General features: G+C 45.7%; 2 protein-coding genes and 1 long non-coding RNA gene across 3 annotated transcripts in view; 1 reads left to right on the top strand and 2 right to left on the bottom strand.

Annotated features, from left to right (window-relative positions):
• The window catches only part of cadpsa (Ca2+-dependent activator protein for secretion a), a gene marked incomplete at both ends in the record, with an annotated part of 161,672 nt that overhangs the window by 11,137 nt on the left and 128,708 nt on the right, over positions 1-21,827 (top strand). The gene's annotated exons all lie outside the window — the stretch shown is intronic.
• LOC306929017 (uncharacterized protein) lies at positions 230-6,200 on the bottom strand. Its single transcript, XM_079509354.1, has 7 exons — positions 6,092-6,200; positions 5,846-5,914; positions 5,647-5,694; positions 5,463-5,534; positions 841-5,243; positions 503-663; positions 230-344 (listed from the first exon to the last, which is right to left on the bottom strand). The coding sequence occupies exons 1-6, from the start codon at positions 6,195-6,197 to the stop codon at positions 652-654; spliced, it is 4,710 nt and encodes a 1,569-aa protein (XP_079365480.1). The 5' UTR covers positions 6,198-6,200; the 3' UTR covers positions 230-344; positions 503-651.
• LOC306929018 lies at positions 6,847-7,616 on the bottom strand. The gene is made up of 4 exons (XR_013790743.1): positions 7,532-7,616; positions 7,238-7,336; positions 7,059-7,130; positions 6,847-6,966 (listed from the first exon to the last, which is right to left on the bottom strand). It is a non-coding gene; the product is annotated as an uncharacterized lncRNA (long non-coding RNA).

Raw genomic sequence — 21,827 nt, 5'->3', positions numbered from 1 at the left:
CTGCCCTGGTGTTGAGCTGTGAAGTGATGTGTAGAGAGTTATGTAGAGCACAGGGTGTGAGTGTAGTGTACACAATTAATGTAGGTTATGTGATGAAGATACTGCAGTATCTGTGGAGAAAGAAACAGCAGTGTATTGCATTGTGCAATGTGCTGTGCAAAGTGTAGTTTTGAGCAAGTGTACCTGGTACATGTTGTGCTGCAGCTGCTGGAACCAAGCGTTGTGTTGGGGCTGTTGGCGTGTGAGTGGCATGGGAGGGTCCATGTAGTAGTTCAGCTGCTTGATGCATGCATGTGCGTGTAGCTGTTGGCGATGGATGTTTTGCAGACTATACATTGCAGAGGCTGCAGAATTGGGGAAACAGAGAAGGTAGGGAGAAAGTATACATTGAGACATCTCCACCAGGTATGTTGTGAATGGAATGACAATGCTATGTTTATGTTTGATTATCAGTTATGTAGACTAATCAACAATGAGACTTGTAAGAATGCAACAGCCTTACGTTGATGGGGATGGTTTGGGGAAGACGCAGTTGTCGTGGAAAGGCCAACTTAGCAAAGGAACAATTGTATTTGGCAGCTGATCCAGAGGAGGGCGTGGAGGAGTGGGGTGATGTGGAAGGGGTGTTTGTGTTTCTGGTTCCAGAGATTGTCATGGTTGAGCCTGCAGAAAAGGAGACACAGATAAGGGATGAATCAACCACACAATGTGACATGTCCACCACAGATCATGTGAAAGGTAGTGATATTTCTGGAAAGTGTTAATCAGTGTTAGCAGCAGTTATGTATTATTCAGAAATGACATATGTAGAAATGACATGTAGCAATGCAACAGCCTTACCTCAATGGGGATTGTAGGGCCAGGAAGAACAGCGCGAAGCAAGTCTCGAAAAACCACATTGGCAGTATGATGTTCCGGCTGTCCTTCTTTCTGCTTTATGGCATAGGTGAGAGCTTCTGGGTTACCTGTCCTTGAGCTGGCAACATAAAGCTGTCCGTGACTGAAGACAGGGGACGAAAGCCAGACCCCCACTCTTGTAAGTGTCTGGCCTTGGGATTTATTGATGGTGGTGGCAAAAGCGGTGCGGACTGGAAACTGTCGTCTGGCCCACTCAAAGTAGGAATGTCTAGGATCAGGAATGAACTTGATTCGAGGGATCAGGACTTCCTTTTGTGTGGCTGCAAGTTTGCACAGCAGCAGTTTGTTGTTGAGGGTTCTCAGGAAAAACAGTTTGGTGCCATTGCAGAGTCCGTCTTTGGGGCTGATGTTGCGCAGTAGCATCAAGGGCATTCCTGGCTTGAGGGTGATGAGGTGCCTGGGAAATCCATTGGGGCAGAGGGTGTTGAGGTATTCCACGTTAAACCGCATTCTGTCTTGGTAGTTCTCCAGGGTGTCAGCACTGCTCAGGTTGGTTGACAGACCTGGTACCCAGGTCTCCATTAGGTCGTTGATGGCGTCCACGTCCTTGTTGGTAGGGGCAAGTACTGATCGGCCATCCAGCCAGCCGGTAGTAGTGAAGTTGTTGGACATATCTGGAAATATAGTTTGGCAAAACATCTTCATGGAGCACTCCTCCGCTGTGTGGTCATTGTCTGTGTTGCTTTGAATGTGGAAATACCTGTCATCTGGGATGAAGATGAAGTCGTTTGCATCGTTGGCTGTACCATCACCAATGCGGAGTGTCCATTGGTCAAAGGCCTTCAGGTCTTGGTTTTCACTGGCCCTGACTCGCATGTTCTCTGTGAGGCTGGAGACTTGGAAGTGTTGCCAGAGGCCTGAGTTATTGAGGCAGCTGTTGACAATTTGGGCAGGATTAGCCCCTTGAACCACTGGAAGACACTGGCGGAAGTCGCCGGCCAAGATGATGATTTTCCCACCAAATGGACAGTCTGGCTTGTTCATCAGGTCTTTCAGAGTGTAGTCAAGTCCCTCTAGCAAGAAGCGGTGCAGCATGGTTGCCTCATCAATGAGCAGGAGGCGTGCCCGTCGCACCAGCTTGGCTAGGCTGCTTTGAGCTGTGATGTGGAAGGGTGTGTGTTCTGTTGGGTGGAGAGGTGCTTTCATCCGCGAATGGAATGTTCTGCCTAGGTGTAGGAGTTGTGCAGCAATGCCAGTAGTTGCCATGGCAAGGGCAATACAGCCACCAGGTTCCAGACTGCGCACAGCGTCCAGTAGTGCATTGAGTAGGAAGGTCTTACCACAACCGCCACGTGCTGATATGAAGAGTTGTAAGTTGGCCTGTTGCTGGACTGCCGTCATGACAGTGTCGTAAATCTGTTGTTGTGCAGCAGTGAATTGTGGAATTGTTGCCTGTACATTGGCTTTCAGCTGGGCCACATCATAGTCCAGCTCCTCACGGATAAGAGGCTCTTCGATGTTGACCAGCCCATGGACAGTGGCCTTTTCCTCATCTGTCATTTTTTCCAGGAGGAAGTCTTGGAGGTCATGTTCATGTGACTGGAGGCGGACTTGCAGATCCAGTCTCACCATGGTTTTGAGTTGCTGGTCAGTGAAGGTCGTTGCACTCTGCTGTGCTCTCCGCTTGAAGTCATCTGTCCAGTCTGGCCAGAAGTCGTTAAACAGGCTTGCAGGGTTCGCTGGTTGGCAGAAGATGAGGACGATGACGAATAGGGCACGAATCTGGGGGCAGAGGTGAGTGGCAGCAGCCTCAGTAAGGACAGTGGACCACTCTTGGTCATCATCCAACAGGCCAAGCTCCCTGCACACTGCCTGGTAGGTGTCAAGGCGGCTGCCATTGACTGAGTAGAGGTCCTCAAAACTTGTTTTCCCTTTGGAGTGGTCATTGTGGAGGAGCAGTCTCAGGTAGAACACATCTCCAGCTAGGGGGCTGATGGTGTGGACACGGCCAACGGAGAAAGCGTTGTTTTTTCTGAGTTGCCACTTGTTGTTTGTGTAGGTGTATTTGTGAGGCATGTCAACATAGCGCTGCATGGTCATAGGGTTGTAATCTGGACCTTTGGCTGTCTTCTGTTGAGCATTCAGTTTGAAGAAAGCAGTCAACTCTGTCTGTCTGCCCTGCTCCACCACATTCTCCTCATCACCCTCGGCGAAAACGACGTATTGCTCGTGTTCCAGATGCAAGCGGAGGACTTGAACAGGAGGCTTGTTGGCGGATATGGGGAATGCGAAGAGTTTCCAGCAGGCCTCACTTGAGCCAACAGAACGCATGTCTTCATAGTCCCTAATCTCATCACGGGCAGCCTGGGCGCCCTCAACTTCAACACAAACCATTGCACGGTCCGGCCCCTTGGTCACATATTTGTAGAGATATTTGGCCGCAAGTGCAGAGATGCATACTTCTACGTTGATGTGGCAGTTGTATCGGAGGCTGAGGTAGGGGTTGTAGGGCACTACCCAACTGTTGTTGATGTGGTTCCCATTTTTTTGTGCAGTTCGGCCACCATTATCTGGAGAGCGACGGCGGTAGATAGGATAACTTCTTTCGTCACCAACTGTTGTTCTGGGCTGGAAGGGTTTGGGGAAGTTCTTCTTGCAGGCTTTGCAGTTGGAGCCGGCTTTCTTCTCCATGCAGGGATTGTTGGGATGCTCTTGTCCACAGGGACCGTGGATCATGTTAGCAAGTACAATGTCCCACAGTGGCTGGCGCCTTGCTTTTTCTTGGGCAGAGATCCCATTTTCATGCGGGTCAGGGGGAAGTTCTGCACAGACAATTTGGTCCACTTGGGCTGGTGTCTTGGGTTTGTCCTGCTCTGCTAGAATGAGGAGGATGTGCGAGTGAGGCAAGCCGCGTTTTTGAAATTCTATGACCCAGAGGTGGGCAATGGCTAGGCCAAAGATGTGTCTTTTGATGAGGTCATCCATGATCTGATCTTTCTTTAGTTTGAATACCCGGGCCACCAGGTCAGGTCGGTCTTGGGGTGTCTGGCCAGGGGTGAGGGCAGCTACGATCTCTGGCCAGTGAGGATTGCAGGTGACCGTGATGAAAAGGTCTGGCTTTCGCATGTGGCGGACTATGGCCATAGCGTCCTGGAACTTGCTGTGGTACCAGCGTGGACTGCCATGGAAAGAGCTAGCAAGGATGACTCTACCCACAGCATGTTCCTGCTCATTGTGGTGGACAGAGTGAGATGGAGCACTCCGTTCCCGTCTACGCACAGCCACAACCTGTTGTAGTTGTTTGAAGCTGTCAGCCCGTAATGTCTTCTGGTTATGGCGCTGCCAAGTCAGCCTCTGGTTCTCGCATGTTATCCAGGCATTGAGGATCCATTCTTGGAACAGTCTGCCTGCCTGGAAAAGGTAGTCGCTCGCAGTGTGACGACTGTTCATGTGATAGGCAAAGAACTCACGGGCTGTGAGCCTTTTTTCATCACCCACATGCTTGAGAGCACAGTGCCAGCCAGATGTCCCTTCAATGAAGAGGAGGGTGAAGTGGAGGGGCATGGCTTTGGGATGGCAGTCAGATATGATTTTCAGACCTCCACCACGTAAGTGGATGACCAGATCATGTGCCTGTTCGTTGGTGACAATGCAAAGTTCTTGGAGATTGGAGGGGGCATTGTAAACACCGGAATGTCCTCCCTGTGGCCTGGCTGCAGCACTTATGACAATAGTGCCTCGCTGTAGTTGTTCTTCTGGGGTTTCAAGGATTTGCTTGAAATCTTGGACAAATATATTGTGCAGGTGAATAACTTGCTGCACAGTGTGCAGCAGCTGCGCCATTGTGTCCTTGTCAGCAGTGGATGTTCTGGCGGGGAGTGTCATGTTTGCAAATCTGGTGGTGTTTTCCAGACTTGGGTCGAGGACATAAAGTTGGGCAAACACAGCAACAGCACCAGGTTCTGGTTGGAGTGGCCCGATGCGCTGGATTACCTTTCCTTGGAAAATGACAGTGGGAGTGAAGCGTGTGAATGTTTTCTCTTTGACCGCAATACTGGAGAGGCAGACAGCGTTGTTGATGACACGGCTGTGTTTCCGAAACAGTTTTGCCTGAGGGGTATCGTCAAACCACAGATCATTGATGGCCTGTGGGGGCCTAGGGAAGGCTGGTAGGCAAACCTTTCCATTCAAGCAGCAGATACTGGAGGTCTCGTTTTTGAATGTGAATGCGTGACAGTGGTCACACACACAGTTGAGCTGGCCAATACTCTGTGGTGTGTCGGAGAGTTGGTTGATAGTTAGTTGGCCGCTGAGAATCTGCGCAGTGCAAGTTGCAATTTTGGCAGCAACTTGTGATTGTCGTCTTGCTGGCTGATGGGAACTGCCTGTGAAGGTAAATGGAAAGTATGGTGTGAAGTTAATTTCATGAGAGTCAATAAGTAGATTGTGGTCAGTATGTGAATGTGATGTTTTTGTTGAGGCAGGCAATGGAAATCTGTGGAGGCATTAAATTGAACTGTGTGTATGTGTAGTGGGACAATGTGATAGTTGTATTAAGAGTTATTGAGGTGAAAGTGTAGATGTGAGTGTAGTGCGTTGGTTACCTGTGGTTTCTGCTGTGGCCATTGGCTGTGTTGTAGCCATCATGTGCTGCTGTTTGTCCAGGTTATGCTGAGCTGAGAAATTAAGATGGGAGTGTATGTGACTATATATTCAGTACATGTAGGTATAACATACACACATATGCGTAATGCATTGAGGCAGAGGGCAACATATCTGAGGCCTTACCTCTGGTCCGTCTCTTTCTGTCACGTGTTTGCTCCCGCCTGCGCTGAACTGGGTATGGATGTCAGTAGTGTGTGTAGACACAGAGGTACAAAATGTTATCGACATGTTATGCAGAGATATGTAGATAGATGTCTCTATACAGTGTGTCAGGATGCTCGGTACCAAGCAGTAAGGTTATCTGAATAACAGAAGTCAGTACCTCTGGCCTCAGCCACGTCCAATGAAGGTGTGTTGGCCATTTGTGGAGGAGTGCTGCCCTGGTGTTGAGCTGTGAAGTGATGTGTAGAGAGATAGTATGAGTTAAGTAGAGCACAGGGTGTGAGTGTAGTGTACACAATTAATGTAGGTTATGTGATGAAGATACTGTAGTATCTGTGGAGAAAGAAACAGCAGTGTATTGCATTGTGCAATGTGCTGTGCAAAGTGTAGTTTTGAGCAAGTTTACCTGGTACATGTTGTGCTGCAGCTGCTGGAACCAAGCGTTGTGTTGGGGCTGTTGGCGTGTGAGTGGCGTGGGAGGGTCCATGTAGTAGTTCAGCTGCTTGATGCATGCATTTGCGTGTAGCTGTTGGCGATGGATGTTTTGCATAGTATGTGAGTGTAGTGGACACAATGCAGTAGGGGTAAATTTGAGTGCAACATATGTGAATGCATTACCTCTGGTGTCATTGACTATATATTCAGTACATGTAGGTATAACATACACACATATGCGTAATGCATTGAGGCAGAGGGCAACATATCTGAGGCCTTACCTCTGGTCCGTCTCTTTCTGTCACGTGTTTGCTCCCGCCTGCGCTGAACTGGGTATGGATGTCAGTAGTGTGTGTAGACACAGAGGTACAAAATGTTATCGACATGTTATGCAGAGATATGTAGATAGATGTCTCTATACAGTGTGTCAGGATGCTCGGTACCAAGCAGTAAGGTTATCTGAATAACAGAAGTCAGTACCTCTGGCCTCAGCCACGTCCAATGAAGGTGTGTTGGCCATTGGTGGAGGAGTGCTGCCCTGGTGTTGAGCTGTGAAGTGATGTGTAGAGAGATAGTATGAGTTAAGTAGAGCACAGGGTGTGAGTGTAGTGTACACAATTAATGTAGGTTATGTGATGAAGATACTGTAGTATCTGTGGAGAAAGAAACAGCAGTGTATTGCATTGTGCAATGTGCTGTGCAAAGTGTAGTTTTGAGCAAGTTTACCTGGTACATGTTGTGCTGCAGCTGCTGGAACCAAGCGTTGTGTTGGGGCTGTTGGCGTGTGAGTGGCGTGGGAGGGTCCATGTAGTAGTTCAGCTGCTTGATGCATGCATTTGCGTGTAGCTGTTGGCGATGGATGTTTTGCACAGTATGTGAGTGTAGTGGACACAATGCAGTAGGGGTAAATTTGAGTGCAACATATGTGAATGCATTACCTCTGGTGTCATGCAGGTGCAAAGTAGGGGTGTGGAGCAGTCGTGGTGTAGTCGCGTCATCAAGGCGTTCTGCTGTGAAGTGAGACAATCATCATCAAGTTGTGCTGCTATGACATGGTGCTGTGTGATGGGTCCCTGCCGCCACACAGTAAATAGAAAGGTGTCAGTGTACTGGGTACCTGTGGGCTGGGTGTCTTCCAATGAGCGGGTGTGTGTGTGGCCACGTAGAGTGTCGCGAGCAGGGTTGTGGTGGAAGTTTGGATCCTCATTGCGTTGTTCTGTGGAGTGTGATTGGACAGCATGCATGAGTTAGTGTAAACTGGTCACGTGTGGGAAACTGGTTACGTGTGGTACGATGTTAGTAAATGGTGGTACACACACAGTGAAGGAGTACGTGTGTGCACAGTGTGCACAGACGCACACATGTATTGTGCAGTGCAAGTGTTTGTGGAAGGTTGTTAGAGCACATGTACCTTGTGCGGATGGTGCTGTACCTTGTGCGGATGGTGCGTGGTGTTGTCTGGCAGCTGTGTGCAAGCGTTTTTGGGTGGCTTTTGCCGTTCGGTATCCAAGGGATGATGTGCGTTTCTTTGGCATGGCTTTGTATGTAGCTGAAGTGGTTGAAAGAAGTGTTTTATGCATTGACGACAAATTATGAAAGTATAGTTATGGTATGAGGCAAATAATGGCGTTTTTGGCAACAGTGGAATTGTTAGCAGCCCTCATTTTCAGCATTGACAACATGAAGACAGAATTGGGTGGCAATAGCTGTTGTACATGAGACATGGCGGCGTGTTATTATGCTTGTAATGATGCTAGCGTTATTATTAATATTGTTATTGTCATGCTATTTGTAAGAGCATAATTGGCAACAGCCCAATTGTTAGCAGCCTGTATTGTTAGCAGGCGTTATTTTCAGCATTGCCAACATAAATGGATTATTGTGTGGCAATAGCTGTTGTACATGAGACATGGCATTATCAGCTGTTGATGCTGTTGATGCATCAACAGAATCATAACGTGGCTCTGATTCAGGAAGCTTATCAGCTTTTTTTGTTTGTTTTTAACGTCGTATAAAAGCATATAAGTATGCGGACGTCTCTGAGGTTTATAACAAACCAAACCGTTTGAAATTCGGTTGTAAATTGAGCAAGTTATGGTCATTGAAGAGTACATCATAGACACAATGTTATGTGGGGCGAGGTAAGATGTGCGCCACGTAACGACGTCGCTCTTTGTTTGTTTTTGTAACGTCGTGTAAAAGCATATAAGTATGCGGACGTCTCTGAGGTTTATAACAAACCCAACCGTTTGAAATTCGGTTGTAAATTGAGCAAGTTATGGTCATTTAAGAGTACATCATAGACACGCACACACAATACACGCGCACGCAGCCTTAAGTTTTAGTTACCTGTAATGGTGGAAAGAGGCGTAGTGGTCGTGTCCAAGTGAGTAGTGAAAGTGCTGTGAAGAAGGGTGTCGTGGTCGAGGGGGACAGCGATACGCAATTCAATGCAATGCGAGCGTCCGTCCCGCGCGCAATTGTCGTCTTTTCATGAATGAAACTGTGTATGTAATCGCGCCGATCTCCAGCCAAGTTAGAATCAGTGTGAGTGAGGGTGTGTGTGTTGCGTGTAAGTTGTGGTGGTCCAACCGGATGTGAAATCCGTAACAAAAGGTTGCCAGGTCCTTTGCCAGTTCCGCGTATTGTAAGCGAGTGGTAGTGTGTGTAAGTAGCGTGTTGAATGGCATTGTTGTGTGCTTGTTTTCATAGACGTGGCAACAAATTAGTAAGAGTAGGCAATGGGAAAAAAGGATGCAGTGTTGCCAGGTCCTCGAGTTTTAAGCGTGTTGTAGTGTGTGTGAGGAGCGTGTTGTTTTCTGGGCTTGTTTGCATAGACCTGGCAACAGTGGCCCGTGTGTGAGTGCGGGGGTGTCGGTGCTTGTGGCGTGTTTGTGTTTGTTATTGATATTGATATTGTGTGCGAGTCTGGACGGGAGGCGGCTGTAGTGTCAGTGCAATGAAAATTTGTAGGCGGGTGTTGTTGATTGTGGCCGTGCGGCGCGACATGAGGAGATAGGGAACGAACGACGCGGAGGGTAAGTCTGTGACGTGTTAGTGTGTTTAGTGGGTTGTTGCAGTGTGTGTTGCAGTGTGTCAGTGCAGTGTGTCAGTGACGTAGTAGCTGGTGCCTTTTGTTCCTGTGTTGGGGACACCTTTTGGGGACACCTTTTCAAATGTATAATAGATAGTATATCTATACATCTGGTGTTTTAGCAGTCAAAGATGTAAAGATGTCCGAGTTATCACAGAGATGGAACATGGATGAAAGGAAAACAGGAATGTTGTCCTGCCTCCTTCGCTATGAGTTTCACTGCTATTCTATCGTGGCGTGCTATACAGTATGTTATGTACATCCAGTATGTTATGTACATCCAGTATGTTATGTGTACATCCACATACATATGCATACAGTAGCAGCCATTCAAGATGTGTGTCAGTGATCTGTTCTTGTGGTGTGGTACCTGAGTGCTGGGTAACAGATGGAAAGACTGAGTCTGGTGGTGGGAAGGACTTGTAGTCTGGATCTCATTGAGCGCTGTGTTCTTGAAAGGACATTTCACCGCTGGAAGAAACTCATTGTTAATTGGATTTGTAGTAGATAACAGTAGCACAATTTGAAATGTTCACCCTATGGCCAGAAAAATAATGTAGTCTGTGTGTTTGACTAGGGTTCGACTGGATTGCTGAAGTCCTACACCAACCATGATGCTTTGGTGCACTGCCCCTCCTTGTGTAGAGGGGGAGGGCTGTCTTACTAAGACAACACGTAGTCCAGGAAGGAAGTGAGACCAATGCGTGATGAGTCATCAGGCATTTGAAATGCCGTGTTTCTTGTGTCATGAACATCATTAAAATAAGATCTGGTTGCAAAAGGGGTGAAGTATGATGGAGTACTTGTAGAGAGGCTGGGGAATTGGGAATTGGCTATACTAAATTGGGACTTGAGTTGAAGGGGAGAAAATATTTTTCTTTTGTCTTGAAGGGGCATGTTTTGCACAATAACAGTTGTTAACTTAATACTGTCTGTTTCCTGTTCTCTATGACCAGTGTAAATGGCATGTGTTGCACTGTGAGGCAACGGGGGACGTTTATGAAGGGGGGACCGGAAGGGGGCGAACCGGATGTTGTGATACTGTGTGGCTGTTGTGAAGTTGGTATGGCGTGGTGCCGACAATAAAGTTGTGCTGAGAAACTAGTTGTCTTAATATTGAGTAACACAGTCTTTTCATTATGTCTGCCCACGATCTCTGATTCATACAGTAGGCTACGTTTGTTTACCTCAGTCACTGATACTAAAATCTGATATTTTTTCTATGAACCTGTGACTTGACACCCATACTGTTATAAAACGGAAATAAAAAGATTTTGAAAAAGAAAAGTATGGCGCTTTAAGGAATGAATGTGAGACAGAGCAGAGGGAAGACATACGACCACCCGCAAACACATACAAACAACAGCACACATAAGTATTTACTTTTTACGCATGCGCACAAGCACGTGAGAGAGCGGTCCATTGCCTCAGCCACTCGTAGACAGTGGTCCACATCAGACTGTGGCCGGTGACTCATTGTGCCAATCTGATGGAGTTAAACTGTAATAAAGTTCCCATCATTGCCACCCAACAGGGTGGCATTTAAGCACGGAAAGCCATTATGCCTGATGACATGGATCACACCTAAAAGAACATTGTAGTCTCCTCCCACAGCCCTACCTGCATTCAGCTTTGCCAAACCTGAACGAAAATGAACAGAGCTGTAACATTCTGGTCCGTTCAGATGCTCAGCATAGGTACATTACATATCAATTATCATAGTACTAACGAGGTACCAATTAATGTCACCCCAGTGACCCCATGTCAATACAAAGTCCACTGCCATGTCACTTGTCTGATATAAAGTTAAACTCCGTATTGGAAAGGGACAGGGCAGATTGAGTCAAAACAACACTATACGTCATCCTGAGACGCAGAGAATGATGAAGCTTTGAATCATTTAAATCATTTAAAAAAGCTTAGAAAATGTGCTGCACTAATATCATTTTGGATCATTACAGCATTTGTAGATTGTAGTAGAAAATGTGTGTGTGTGTGTGTGTGTGTGTGTGTGTGTGTGTGTGTGTGTGTGTGTGTGTTTTGACAGCACATTTTCATCACAGTCACATTTTAGTCACCTGGAATGCTTTTGTGTTAGTCTAGTTTTAGTGTAAAATGACTTGTGTCTTTTACTAAACCCTGACACTCCTTTTCCATTATGACTCTTTGCCATCAAATCTCTTAACTGTTCCCAAAATGGAACTCTAGTTTTCATTTGGTACACACAGCCATAATTTCAAATGACAAACACTTGTGTGTATTTATTGAGTACACACAACTAAGCATTTGCTGCACACTACCAAGCATTTACAGCACAATGAAGTGCAACATTGAAAACACAATCATAGAAATGGAACACACATGAATGACAATGAGCCATTTCTCCTTTTGTAAAATGATGACTCCGTGTAGGCCTACTTTTTCATAGTCAAACATAAAACAGCACACAAATATGCAGCCAAAAAATGTTTTATTTATTTTTTATTTATTTTTTACTGTAAACCAGCCTGCTCAAACCCTTTGACTATTTGTGTGATGTAGATGCTTTGAGATTTTATGGGAGAAGTGTGTGCAACAACTGAACATTGTGTGTAGTGTTTGGACAACAAGGTATAACATGTGTAATTGACATCAGAGTGTAAAGAAGGAAAGTCAGAGTCTAATGCAGATAAGGGAGTGTGATGTGCAAATTGTGTCGAGCGATTAGGTACATGATTTTTGTGTTTTAACAATCGTGAAAAACTGTAATCTTAGTTTTAGTCATCGTATATACTTAGTTTTCATTTAGTTTCCATTTAGTTTTCGTCAGTGAGAAAGTATAGTCAACGAACATTTTTCATCATAGTTTTAGTCGATAAAATCATCACTGGTTGTTTGTTTGTTTCTCTGAACTGCTGCCTGCAGTTATTGTCCATATACTGTACGAGGAGGGCACCATGTGTTATGTGTATGGAAAATAAATACATGTGTCTGATCAGCGCATCAGAGACCATCACGTACAGAGCGATGCTTAGATATTGTTGACAAGGAAACAACCATCCATTATCTCACAGCCCCCTGCTGTGGAATGCGACCTACAGTGTGTTGACAGAGCTCTTGTACTGTTGATTGATTGATGCGAGGGAATTATGACATAATGCAATATTCTGTATTCACTTATTCCCACTTCTTGTGTGTTTCCTCGTGTACGTCTGGAGACCGGCCTGAGGCCGGGATATGAGCAGATAAGCAGAGCTCACATCTGTTGGCCGTCAACATTCTGAGAGAGAAACTTTAGGGAAAAGATCGGGAAAAGATTCTTATTGGCTGTTGACCAAATCCATGGGGATCCGTTGTGTCATCATGTCCAGCTGGGGGGAATTCCTACTGTCCTCACGGGATGGATTTAATTCAGGTCTACAGGTTTGAGGGACTTTGGTGATGGGAGGGAGAGAGGGGCTCTAAAGAGAGAGGTGACTTTTGGAAATTAAAAAGTTTGAGAATCACTAGATAATGCTGATAGTTCTAGATAATGATGTAAAGACCCGTTCTCCTGTTTTTACAAAATCAAATAGTTGTGTTACTGTATGTATAGTTGACTGTTTCTTTTGCCTCAGAAGCATGGCTGAGTGTTATACAGTATGTGTCACCGAGGCGTGGGGGAGGAGACATGCTTGTCTGTGTGTAGTCAGTCATGTGTGTGAGCATTTGCCAGTGTCCTGCATTTTGCGAAAAGCGCTTACAGTATATCTGTGTGTGTGTGTGTGTGTGTGTGTGTGTGTGTGTGTGTGTGTGTGTGTGTGTGTGTGTGTGTGTGTGTGTGTGTGTGTGTGTGTGTGTGTGTGTGTGTGTGTGTGTGTGTGTGTGTGTGTGTGCGTGCGTGCGTGTGCGTGTGTGTGCGTGTGTGTGTGTGTGTGTGTGTGTGTGTGTGTGGGTGGTTGGGTAGGGAGAATTCAAGCTCATGGCCTGATGAGCACTTTCTCCATTCTCTGTTGAATGGCTGTATGTAATCTGGGATTACCCATCCATTTGGCGTTGCATAATCACCAGAGGGCCTCTCGTCTTGCACTATAACAAGAAAGACTAGGAGAAAGAGTCTACGTTAATGCCTATGTGTGTGTGTGTGTGTGCGTGTGTGTGTGTGTGCGTGTGCGTGTGCGTGTGTGTGTGTGTGTGTGTGTGTGTGTGTGTTCATATAGTATATAGGTCATTGTGTATGCCAACATGCCTGGCATGGAGGTCACATGTCAGGAGTGGCAAAGTGCCACATTCTAGGCATTTAAGTGACACTTTCGTGATCACGTGGCTCAGGAAGAGTTCACAACGTCGTGTGCAAAGCTTTATTGCGTCGACAATTTTTGAACAAAGAATCATATCACGTTATGCCACATGAGGATGTCTGGGGTGGCAGAGATGTATGTCAGTATGGTGCAGGTTGGTTGCACCACGAGGCAGCGCGTGGTAGGAGTGATGGATGGGTATAAGTTGGAGGGTGGGCGACGTACACCAAGGATCATCGCTGAGCCCTTTCTTGTTCACATTGGACAGGTTGACACTGACAGATGAAGTCAGGCAGTAGGCACTGTGGACCATGATGTTCACAGATCACATTGTGATGTGAGAGGAGGGAACAGGTTGAATGGGTTTTATACACCATTTTGAAAATAACTTGGGCCCCTTCCCTACTTCCTTGGTGTTACCGATGATACTAATGAAGGCTCTGTTCCATTCTGGTCAAACAGAGTCAGGGTGCTGCTATTGTGCATGTTGGCTCACTGGAAACACTCTGCTACACCAGTGTCTCAAAGTGTCCTTGAGTGGGTTCCAAATGGCACGTACGGGTCTGTAACTCTTAGAGTTACTTTTTATCCTTGAAAGTAAAAAGTTTGCAAATGTCTTGTTGCACGTTGACCCACGTTGACCCTAGTGATTCAACGCATGGAATTCAATGGCCCAAACCACACCAAAGGGTCGAGACGGTTTTAGTTAGCGTTAACTCCTTGCAACCGTTTGGACCCAAGGTGTTGGTTGGTGTGGTTAGGGCTTTAGTCCCCACAACTGTCCAATTTCCTGGCTCTGCCTGCATGAGCCAGTTTAACATGTTGTCTGCTATTGACGTGTTATGTGTTTTAATAGCCATCTGTTGTCTGCAATTGATATAAAATGAATACATTTTATATCACACACAGACGTAAAGGGTGTTCAATAGCTTTGATTTATGTATGTTTGGTTAGGTGGTTTCCTTCCGACAGCGACGATATACAGGTGGCTTCAGTGACTGAGGAAGATGCAGAAAACAGAGATGATCCACTGATGGGAACTGGGAATTCATTGCACCTCTTGACCGTAGTGTGGATCTGCATCTTTAACAGAGTGGGACCCTTCATGTTGAAAGCACGAGATTATATCTCATATATCCACGAGCAGACAGACACCATTGGCCAAGGTTGTGTTTGGAAGGCTTCACAAGTTATGATTATGAATGTGCTTCTTGACTGAAGTTTGGAGATACGTTGCCTAGCTGTTAATTATGTAAGTATGTGTGCATGTGGGTTGCATCAGGTTATCTCACAAGCTTGCGCAAGGAAGTAATTAAATACTGATGTGATTTACCTGACAAGGACGAGAATGAGGACAGATTTTAATCTGGTCCTTTTTAAACCCACCATATTTGTGAGCATCAAAAATGTAATCAAACAAATTATGCAGACTGATTCATTAGGATTTAGTTAAATCCACCTGCCACCTGGATTTAATACCTGCTGCTTATCAAGTCCATATGGTTAGCATAACCAAGTGTCTCCCAAACTCATACACTGACTGAGACTGCCTTGCTGTTGGATTGTAATTTAATCCTTAGATGTATCAAATTCTAAATAACATGCATTGACCTGTGATCACCCAAACTATAAACACTTCAATATCTTTCTTTTCAAAATCTTTTTATTTCCGTTTTATAACAGTATGGGTGTCAAGTCACAGGTTCATAGAAAAAATAGAAATAAAATATCAGATTTTAGTATCAGTGACTGAGGTAAACAAACGTAGCCTACTGTATGAATCAGAGATCGTGGGCAGACATAATTAAAAGACTGTTATTGTGCAAAACATGCCCCTTCAAGACAAAAGAAAAACATTTTCTTCCCTTCAAGTCCCAATTTAGTATTGCCAATTCCCAATTCCCCAGCCTCTCTACAGGTACTCCATCTCTGCTAACCCCCACAATCAGTCATTGGGAGGGTGAAGAAACACTTCAATATCAATTATTACAAGAGTGCAAAACGTGTCAACATTTTCAGCAACACACAACTAATACCAAATTGTGCCTAGTGGCACAGCCAGTGCTATAACCACATGTTCCTTGTGAAGTTGTGAGTCACAACTAGTGAGTCACAGGGACCCAAGTATCACCCCGACTCCTGCTGTTTTGTCACAGCCCCACTTTCTCAGATATGTTGGCTGCAAAATCACCTGCAGGCAACATTGGACCATTATAGGAAACACATGCACGCACACACATATTATGCGCATGCACACCTGTGCGTGTCCGTTTGCGCACACACAGACGTACACGTCACAGACGCACACGCAAGCACAGCCTTATCTCAAATTGCTAGCTCCCAGATGGCAGCCATAGTCAGTAGCCCTTCCCTGCTCCCATGGCACCATTATCCAACGCTGTCTGTCTGCCTGTCTGTCTCACCTGTCTCTCCTGTCTCTCCTTTATCTTTGTCCCTCTGATCCCTTTTCTGTTTCTTTCCGGGTCTGTCTTCGCCCTACTTACCTTGTCTAGCTTTCTTTACTATCTGTTTGATTTGCTCTCTTTCAACCCCCTGCTTCTTTCCTCTCCACTGTTTTATTTTGGTCTCCAGGCGCTCTGTGCTGCTCCGCCTGTTTCATCGCCTCCAGCGGAGCATTACATTACGTATGCTAGCTCCACCCAGGAGAAGGTGCACAACTGGAGTGGAACCACTTAATACGACAGAGAGACAGAGACAGAGAGGCAGGCAGTCAGGCAGTCAGTCAGGCAGGCAGGCAGGCAGGCAGGCAGGCAGGCAGGCAGGCAGACAGACAGACAGACAGACAGACAGACAGACAGACTGTAGGGGGGGTGTGTGTGCGCGCGCGCGCGCGCGCGCGTGTGTGTGTGTGTGTGTGTGTGTGTGTGTGTGTGTGTGTGTGTGTGTGTGTGTGTGTGTGTGTGTGTGTGTGCGTGTGTGTACAGGCTGACAACGTGTACCATATGTGGTCTTGTACATCGCATAATGTTATCTGCACAGACACCATCGTGCGACGAAAGATAATCCAGGCTTGATCCCATAGAGACAGAGTTATAGAACTTGTGGCAGCCGCATCATCATCATCATCATCATCATCATCATCATGGCATATTCCGGGTGCAACACTGTAGGCGAATACCAGATAATTGGGTGTTTGTTTAATACTAGATTGATTGCAGCTGCTCATCAATGCAAACTGCAAAGCCATTATGTTTCATTGACGTTTAGATTGCAACTTGGAATAGGCAAGTTATATAAAAGTTTAAGGGGATAGGATAGATATGGACATTATAACGATAATAGCGTATTCTTGTGTGTGTGTGTGTGTGTGTGTGTGTGTGTGTGTGTGTGTGTGTGTGTGTGTGTGTGATCACTGATCAGCGGGCTGACGGCATTGCGTCCTCTCCTCCACTGTCTTTCTGTGAGTCCCCCGCTGCACTGTAGGGTGTAGGCTAGCCTATACCAAACATGTTTGAAAATTATCGGAGTGATCATGATCAACTCGGGACGGTTCAGATTGGATCTTTGAACACTCACAGATCAGGGGGATCATCCTCACTGCAGCTGCTCCACGTTTTTTTGTGTGGATTTCGGATCTGCAAAATGCATGAAAAAACGCGCTCTATGTGCTAACTCCTCGGAAGATAACATTCCCTTGGCGCGTGTTGGAAATGAGCGCCTTGGAAGCGCCTTGGAGTTGGAGCGCCTTGGAAATGAGCATGCTCAGAAAGACCAGAATGAACTTAAATCCGAATCAGTATAAATGAGTCCCAATTTTTTTTCAATCGCATTCAACATCGGAATAATCCGGTCAGTTACATTGGAATGGTTTTTAAATCGCATTGAGCATTTTCATTCGGATTTAACCCATCTGCTGCCACCTGGTGGATGCAGAGCCAACCGCAGACTGCCGAGCCACACACGCTGGATTCACATCCTGTTTGGGCGGCCATCTTAGATGCTAAATAAATAGCGTAAATACTAGCGAGCTAAAATTAAGCTATCCTTGCTCTAGAAAGCGCCAATGTTCCCATCTAGATCACCGGATAATCAGCAAAGACCTCGCGTGTTTTATCCAAACCATGGAGAGCTCCGTAGATTTCGAGTTATTCCGCTTTTTAGTCAGCCTGTATAAAGGGAGGTGAACGGCAGCGCGGTTGCACAATCCGGTCTAGGATCGCTGAAGAAGGAAGGGCCAAGCAAAAAAAAAAAAAAAAAAAAAGATCAGCGATCCGGTTTGATATCAATAATAAAGTTTATCAGACGGAACGTTACACCAGAAGCAGTTGCCGGTTGGATTCCAACTGGCGGAACCTTCCGTCAGGAGCAGTTAATTTGTTAAGTTTTTATAGGTCTTTACATGACAACTTTTAATAGGATTTAACTTTTATTCGGAATTAAAAGGGGTTAAAAGTCATCATGTAAACCTGGCCACTGACACACACGCACGCACGCATGCACGCACGCACGCACGCACACGCACGCACATATAATGTGGTTGATTGTGTGCCCGTGTGATTGGATCTACAGTGTATTCGTAGTCTCACAATATTGGCTTGTGGGTTTGGAAGTATAGGCTTTATATGTCTGTGCTGGTCTGGGACCATGCTGGTGAATAGCATCGTCTATTGAGTGGTACAGTTTATTACATTTCGAAGCCTGTAGAGTTCTAGGTAAACCTGCCTCCCTCTGTCTGGCCTTAAAATCAGCTAAACCCTATATATTTAGTTGACCAGTGTCCATCAAGGCTCTATATGCTCCCAGTAGCATAAACCTCTAAACTAATTCACTTCATCGTAAAACAGCTACAAGCTCACAGCGATTCCCTCTTAATGGTCCGCTTCCTTAACGGTTCCCTTTAACGATTCCTAGGGGGTCCCAAATGGACGCTTACAGGTCTGTAACTCTGAGAATGTACAAATGGAACAAAATGGACCCGTAAGGTTCCATTTGTTACCGGTTATGGACCTTATGGTGGTACTTGAAATTAAAAAGAGTTTGAGAACTACCGTTATTGTAATTGTACCACAATCTCGCGTTAGCATCTCGCGCAACACGGTCCGTGTTATTGTTGTTTCTCTGTGAACATCATGGGTACGAGTGAGACACACACACATACCGTACATTTTGAATGAAGGAAGACAGCGGTGTGTGTTTTCCCGTGAATAAGAGAGAAAGAGACAGAAATAATCCAAGTGCATCTGTGGTGTTCAGAAAGAAAAGGGCTCTTTTACTTTCACTTTCAACACAGCGACAGACTGCTGCTTGTAGGAAATGCCTGCTGTAATTGGCCAGTAGTCACACACCCACCCAGCTGGGTTGAAGAGGCTGAGAACGTCAGTGACGAATCATGGCCAGAAAGCACAGGTGTAAACTCTGCTCACATGATGGTCTATGACTTCACTCGGCGGCCAGAACTGCGCACAAAGCTGTGATAAAATTTGCATTGTGCTTATTTGCATTGTGGGCGTGGAATTCTCTCAAATGTAATAATAGATAGCTGAACGCGAAGTCCGCATGCCAGCTCTGACAGTGTGATAAAACGGTTCCGGAAACTGTTCGAAAATGTGATGGAACCAGTTCCGGAAACGGTTCTAAATTGTGATGAAACCGATTCCTCAATGTTGGATCCGGTTTCCCCGGTTCCAGATCCCAACCCTGAACGTGTTGCAAAGCAACAAGTTCTCAACTTGTAGATCTGCCTTTTTCGCTGAATGTTAGCCCCAGAACAGGTACAGTTACGCTAGGGTTCAAGTGGTCTGATCTGATTCATACTTTGCCACCTGAGGGTGCCGTGCAACAAAAACAGCTGATCTACAAGCTTCACAAGGCGTTGCATCACTAAAATATGAAGACAAACAATCAGCATGTGTGAGTGAATGTGCGGATGAGTTTGTGTGCCTGACTGCCTATCTCTGTTCAAGAGTGAAATTAAAATGTATTATGGATATACAGACAGTCTTTAGGGTCCTGGCTTTGGTCTGTTTCATTCAGACTCTCAAAATGCACCTTTACATGCCATGTATGTCATTCTTTGAAAAGCTCAGTTGTATGAAAATATACAGTATACATTACTATTAATCAACTGTGGACAAAAACCTGCACCATCTCATGAGCTATCGTTTTTGCTTCCAGATTGGCTCTAATGGGTGCGCACGCACGCACGCACGCACGCACGCACGCACGCACGCACGCACGCACGCACGCACGCACGCACACACATACACGCGCACACACACACTGTACATTACTGTATCTACTCAAGGATTTGAGTAGATACAGTAATGTTACAGTTAGAGTAGACGTATTTAATTGGTGCATCATGACTATAACCATCCCCCACTCAGTGCTGTGATTTCTCCTTCCACCCCCAGCTCAACGCCTCCATCGCACTCCCTCTCTGTCCTCCGTTCTCCTTCCACCCCCAGCTCAATGCCTCCATCGCACTCCCTCTCTGTCCTCCGTTCTCGTGTCTTCTCCTAGCTCCTCATATCCTTCCTTTCTTCTCAATCAGACAAACATAATTTGTCGGCGGAATCCTTGTCCAAAACGGTTACTTTACATGTTCTAATGGTTCCATTGAAGTTGTTTAGTCACTAGCTCTTGTTAATACATTTAATTGGTTTTCTTCCCAATTTAGTCGTTAATATGCCAATTGATTCCACCCCGTGCACATTTATGTGTTGAGCACTGCTGTTGTACTGTACTGTACTGTACCTGCCGGTGAGGAGTGCCCACCAGGAGGATATGGAACCTTTGTCCTACTCCTCCCGCCCAACACTCCTTACTGCCAGGTGCTGCCCCAGCCCGTAGGAACTAGGAATACATGCAGTGATACCACCCTTCCCGTCTGGCTTCCCGCCCCTGAACACGGGCCAATTGTGTTCATATAGACAGTTGACGAAGCATGCACCCCCAAAACTCAGCCCTATAAACTTAACCTCACAGGAAGCTACGGGTTAGTTTTAACCTGCCGCGGGTTAGTTGTAACCTGCCACGCGCGTATATCTTTTATACGTCCGAGCATAGACATGGTAACGCCCCGCCTGCCTCTGATTGGCCTACCGACACTGCCGGCCTTACCAGAGTTTCCTCTGAGGTGGAAGATACATGCTGGATAGTCTGCCGCGAGGTTACTCTGTGGTGGGAAATAAATAAATAATAGTACGATATATAGCCTAATACAAGAGAATGACAGCTTGGCACGCGCGACAGCAACTTCTATTTTTGTAGAAGAGGCAAACTAATATTGTTTATGCCGTTGGCCTGTTTATGTGTAAACTTGAAACATTATTGTAGTGTAAAAAGGTCTCTTTTTAATACACGATAATCAACACTAACACTTTAATTTAGAACACAGCCAAATCAAATCATAGTACATACGTGTTCAATCAATTATTCAATCAAAGCAAACAGCACAAACAATATTTGCCTCTTCTACAAAAATTAAAGTTACAAGTTACTGTCGCATTTTGCCATTCTCTTGTACTAATCTCGGAGGACAGGCAAGACGGGCAGTGTCGGTAGGCCAATCAGAGGCAGGCGGGGCGTTACCATGTCTATGCTCGTAGAATAGATATACGCCTGCCACGCATGTCGGGAGCCACAGGTTAGTTTTAACCTGCCACATGTTAGTTTTAACCTGCCGCGCATGTCAGGAGCCACGGGCGAGTTTTAATCCGCAGCACTCTGACATGCGTTGCAGGTTAAAAGTAATCCATGGCTTCTTGTGAGGTTAGGTTTTTGGGTGGGGTGTCGGTGTCGGACTAATGACTGTAGGACTGTTAGTAACAAACACATGCACCCAAAGCATGCACCCCGGTGGATCTGAACCCACAACCTCTGCCGTGGTGGGCAGGCACTCCCTGCCTCAGGCGCCTAATTTAATGCTGGATTTATGGGTTTGGGTCAGAGTTAAATTAATAGTACTGTGTATCAGTAGATCATTATGCTAACATTTTGTCCAGGGAGAATGGAATAATGTAGAAATATCTATTTGTCTTCTCACAGTCTCCTGAAGGCACAGACATATCTCCAGACTAGCTGGCGCGTACATGTTAAATGTTACGCGCCTAATGATCATTTTCCTGTGTTTATTTCTGTGCTGTTCTATTTATGTACATGCTCCGTTTTCTGAGCTTCGAGGTTCGATCCGTCAATTCTGGTCAGATATGCAATATGCATTATTAATTATAGATTGAAGATTTCATATTGAAAACATGCAGTAAAATTGAATTTGAGCATTGTCTCTGCATGCTTTTGATTTGACTTTTCATTTGAAATGTACCCATTCTGCATACTGTGAAGAAGAAAAAAAAAATCAAACAAACAAATCATTCAATCACACACATAAT

Source organism: Electrona antarctica (genome assembly GCF_951216825.1).
Source record: "Electrona antarctica genome assembly, chromosome: 9".
NCBI lineage: Eukaryota > Metazoa > Chordata > Actinopteri > Myctophiformes > Myctophidae > Electrona > Electrona antarctica.
The sequence above is the reverse complement of the archived record's forward strand: the minus strand, read 5'-3'. Positions and strand labels throughout refer to the sequence as shown.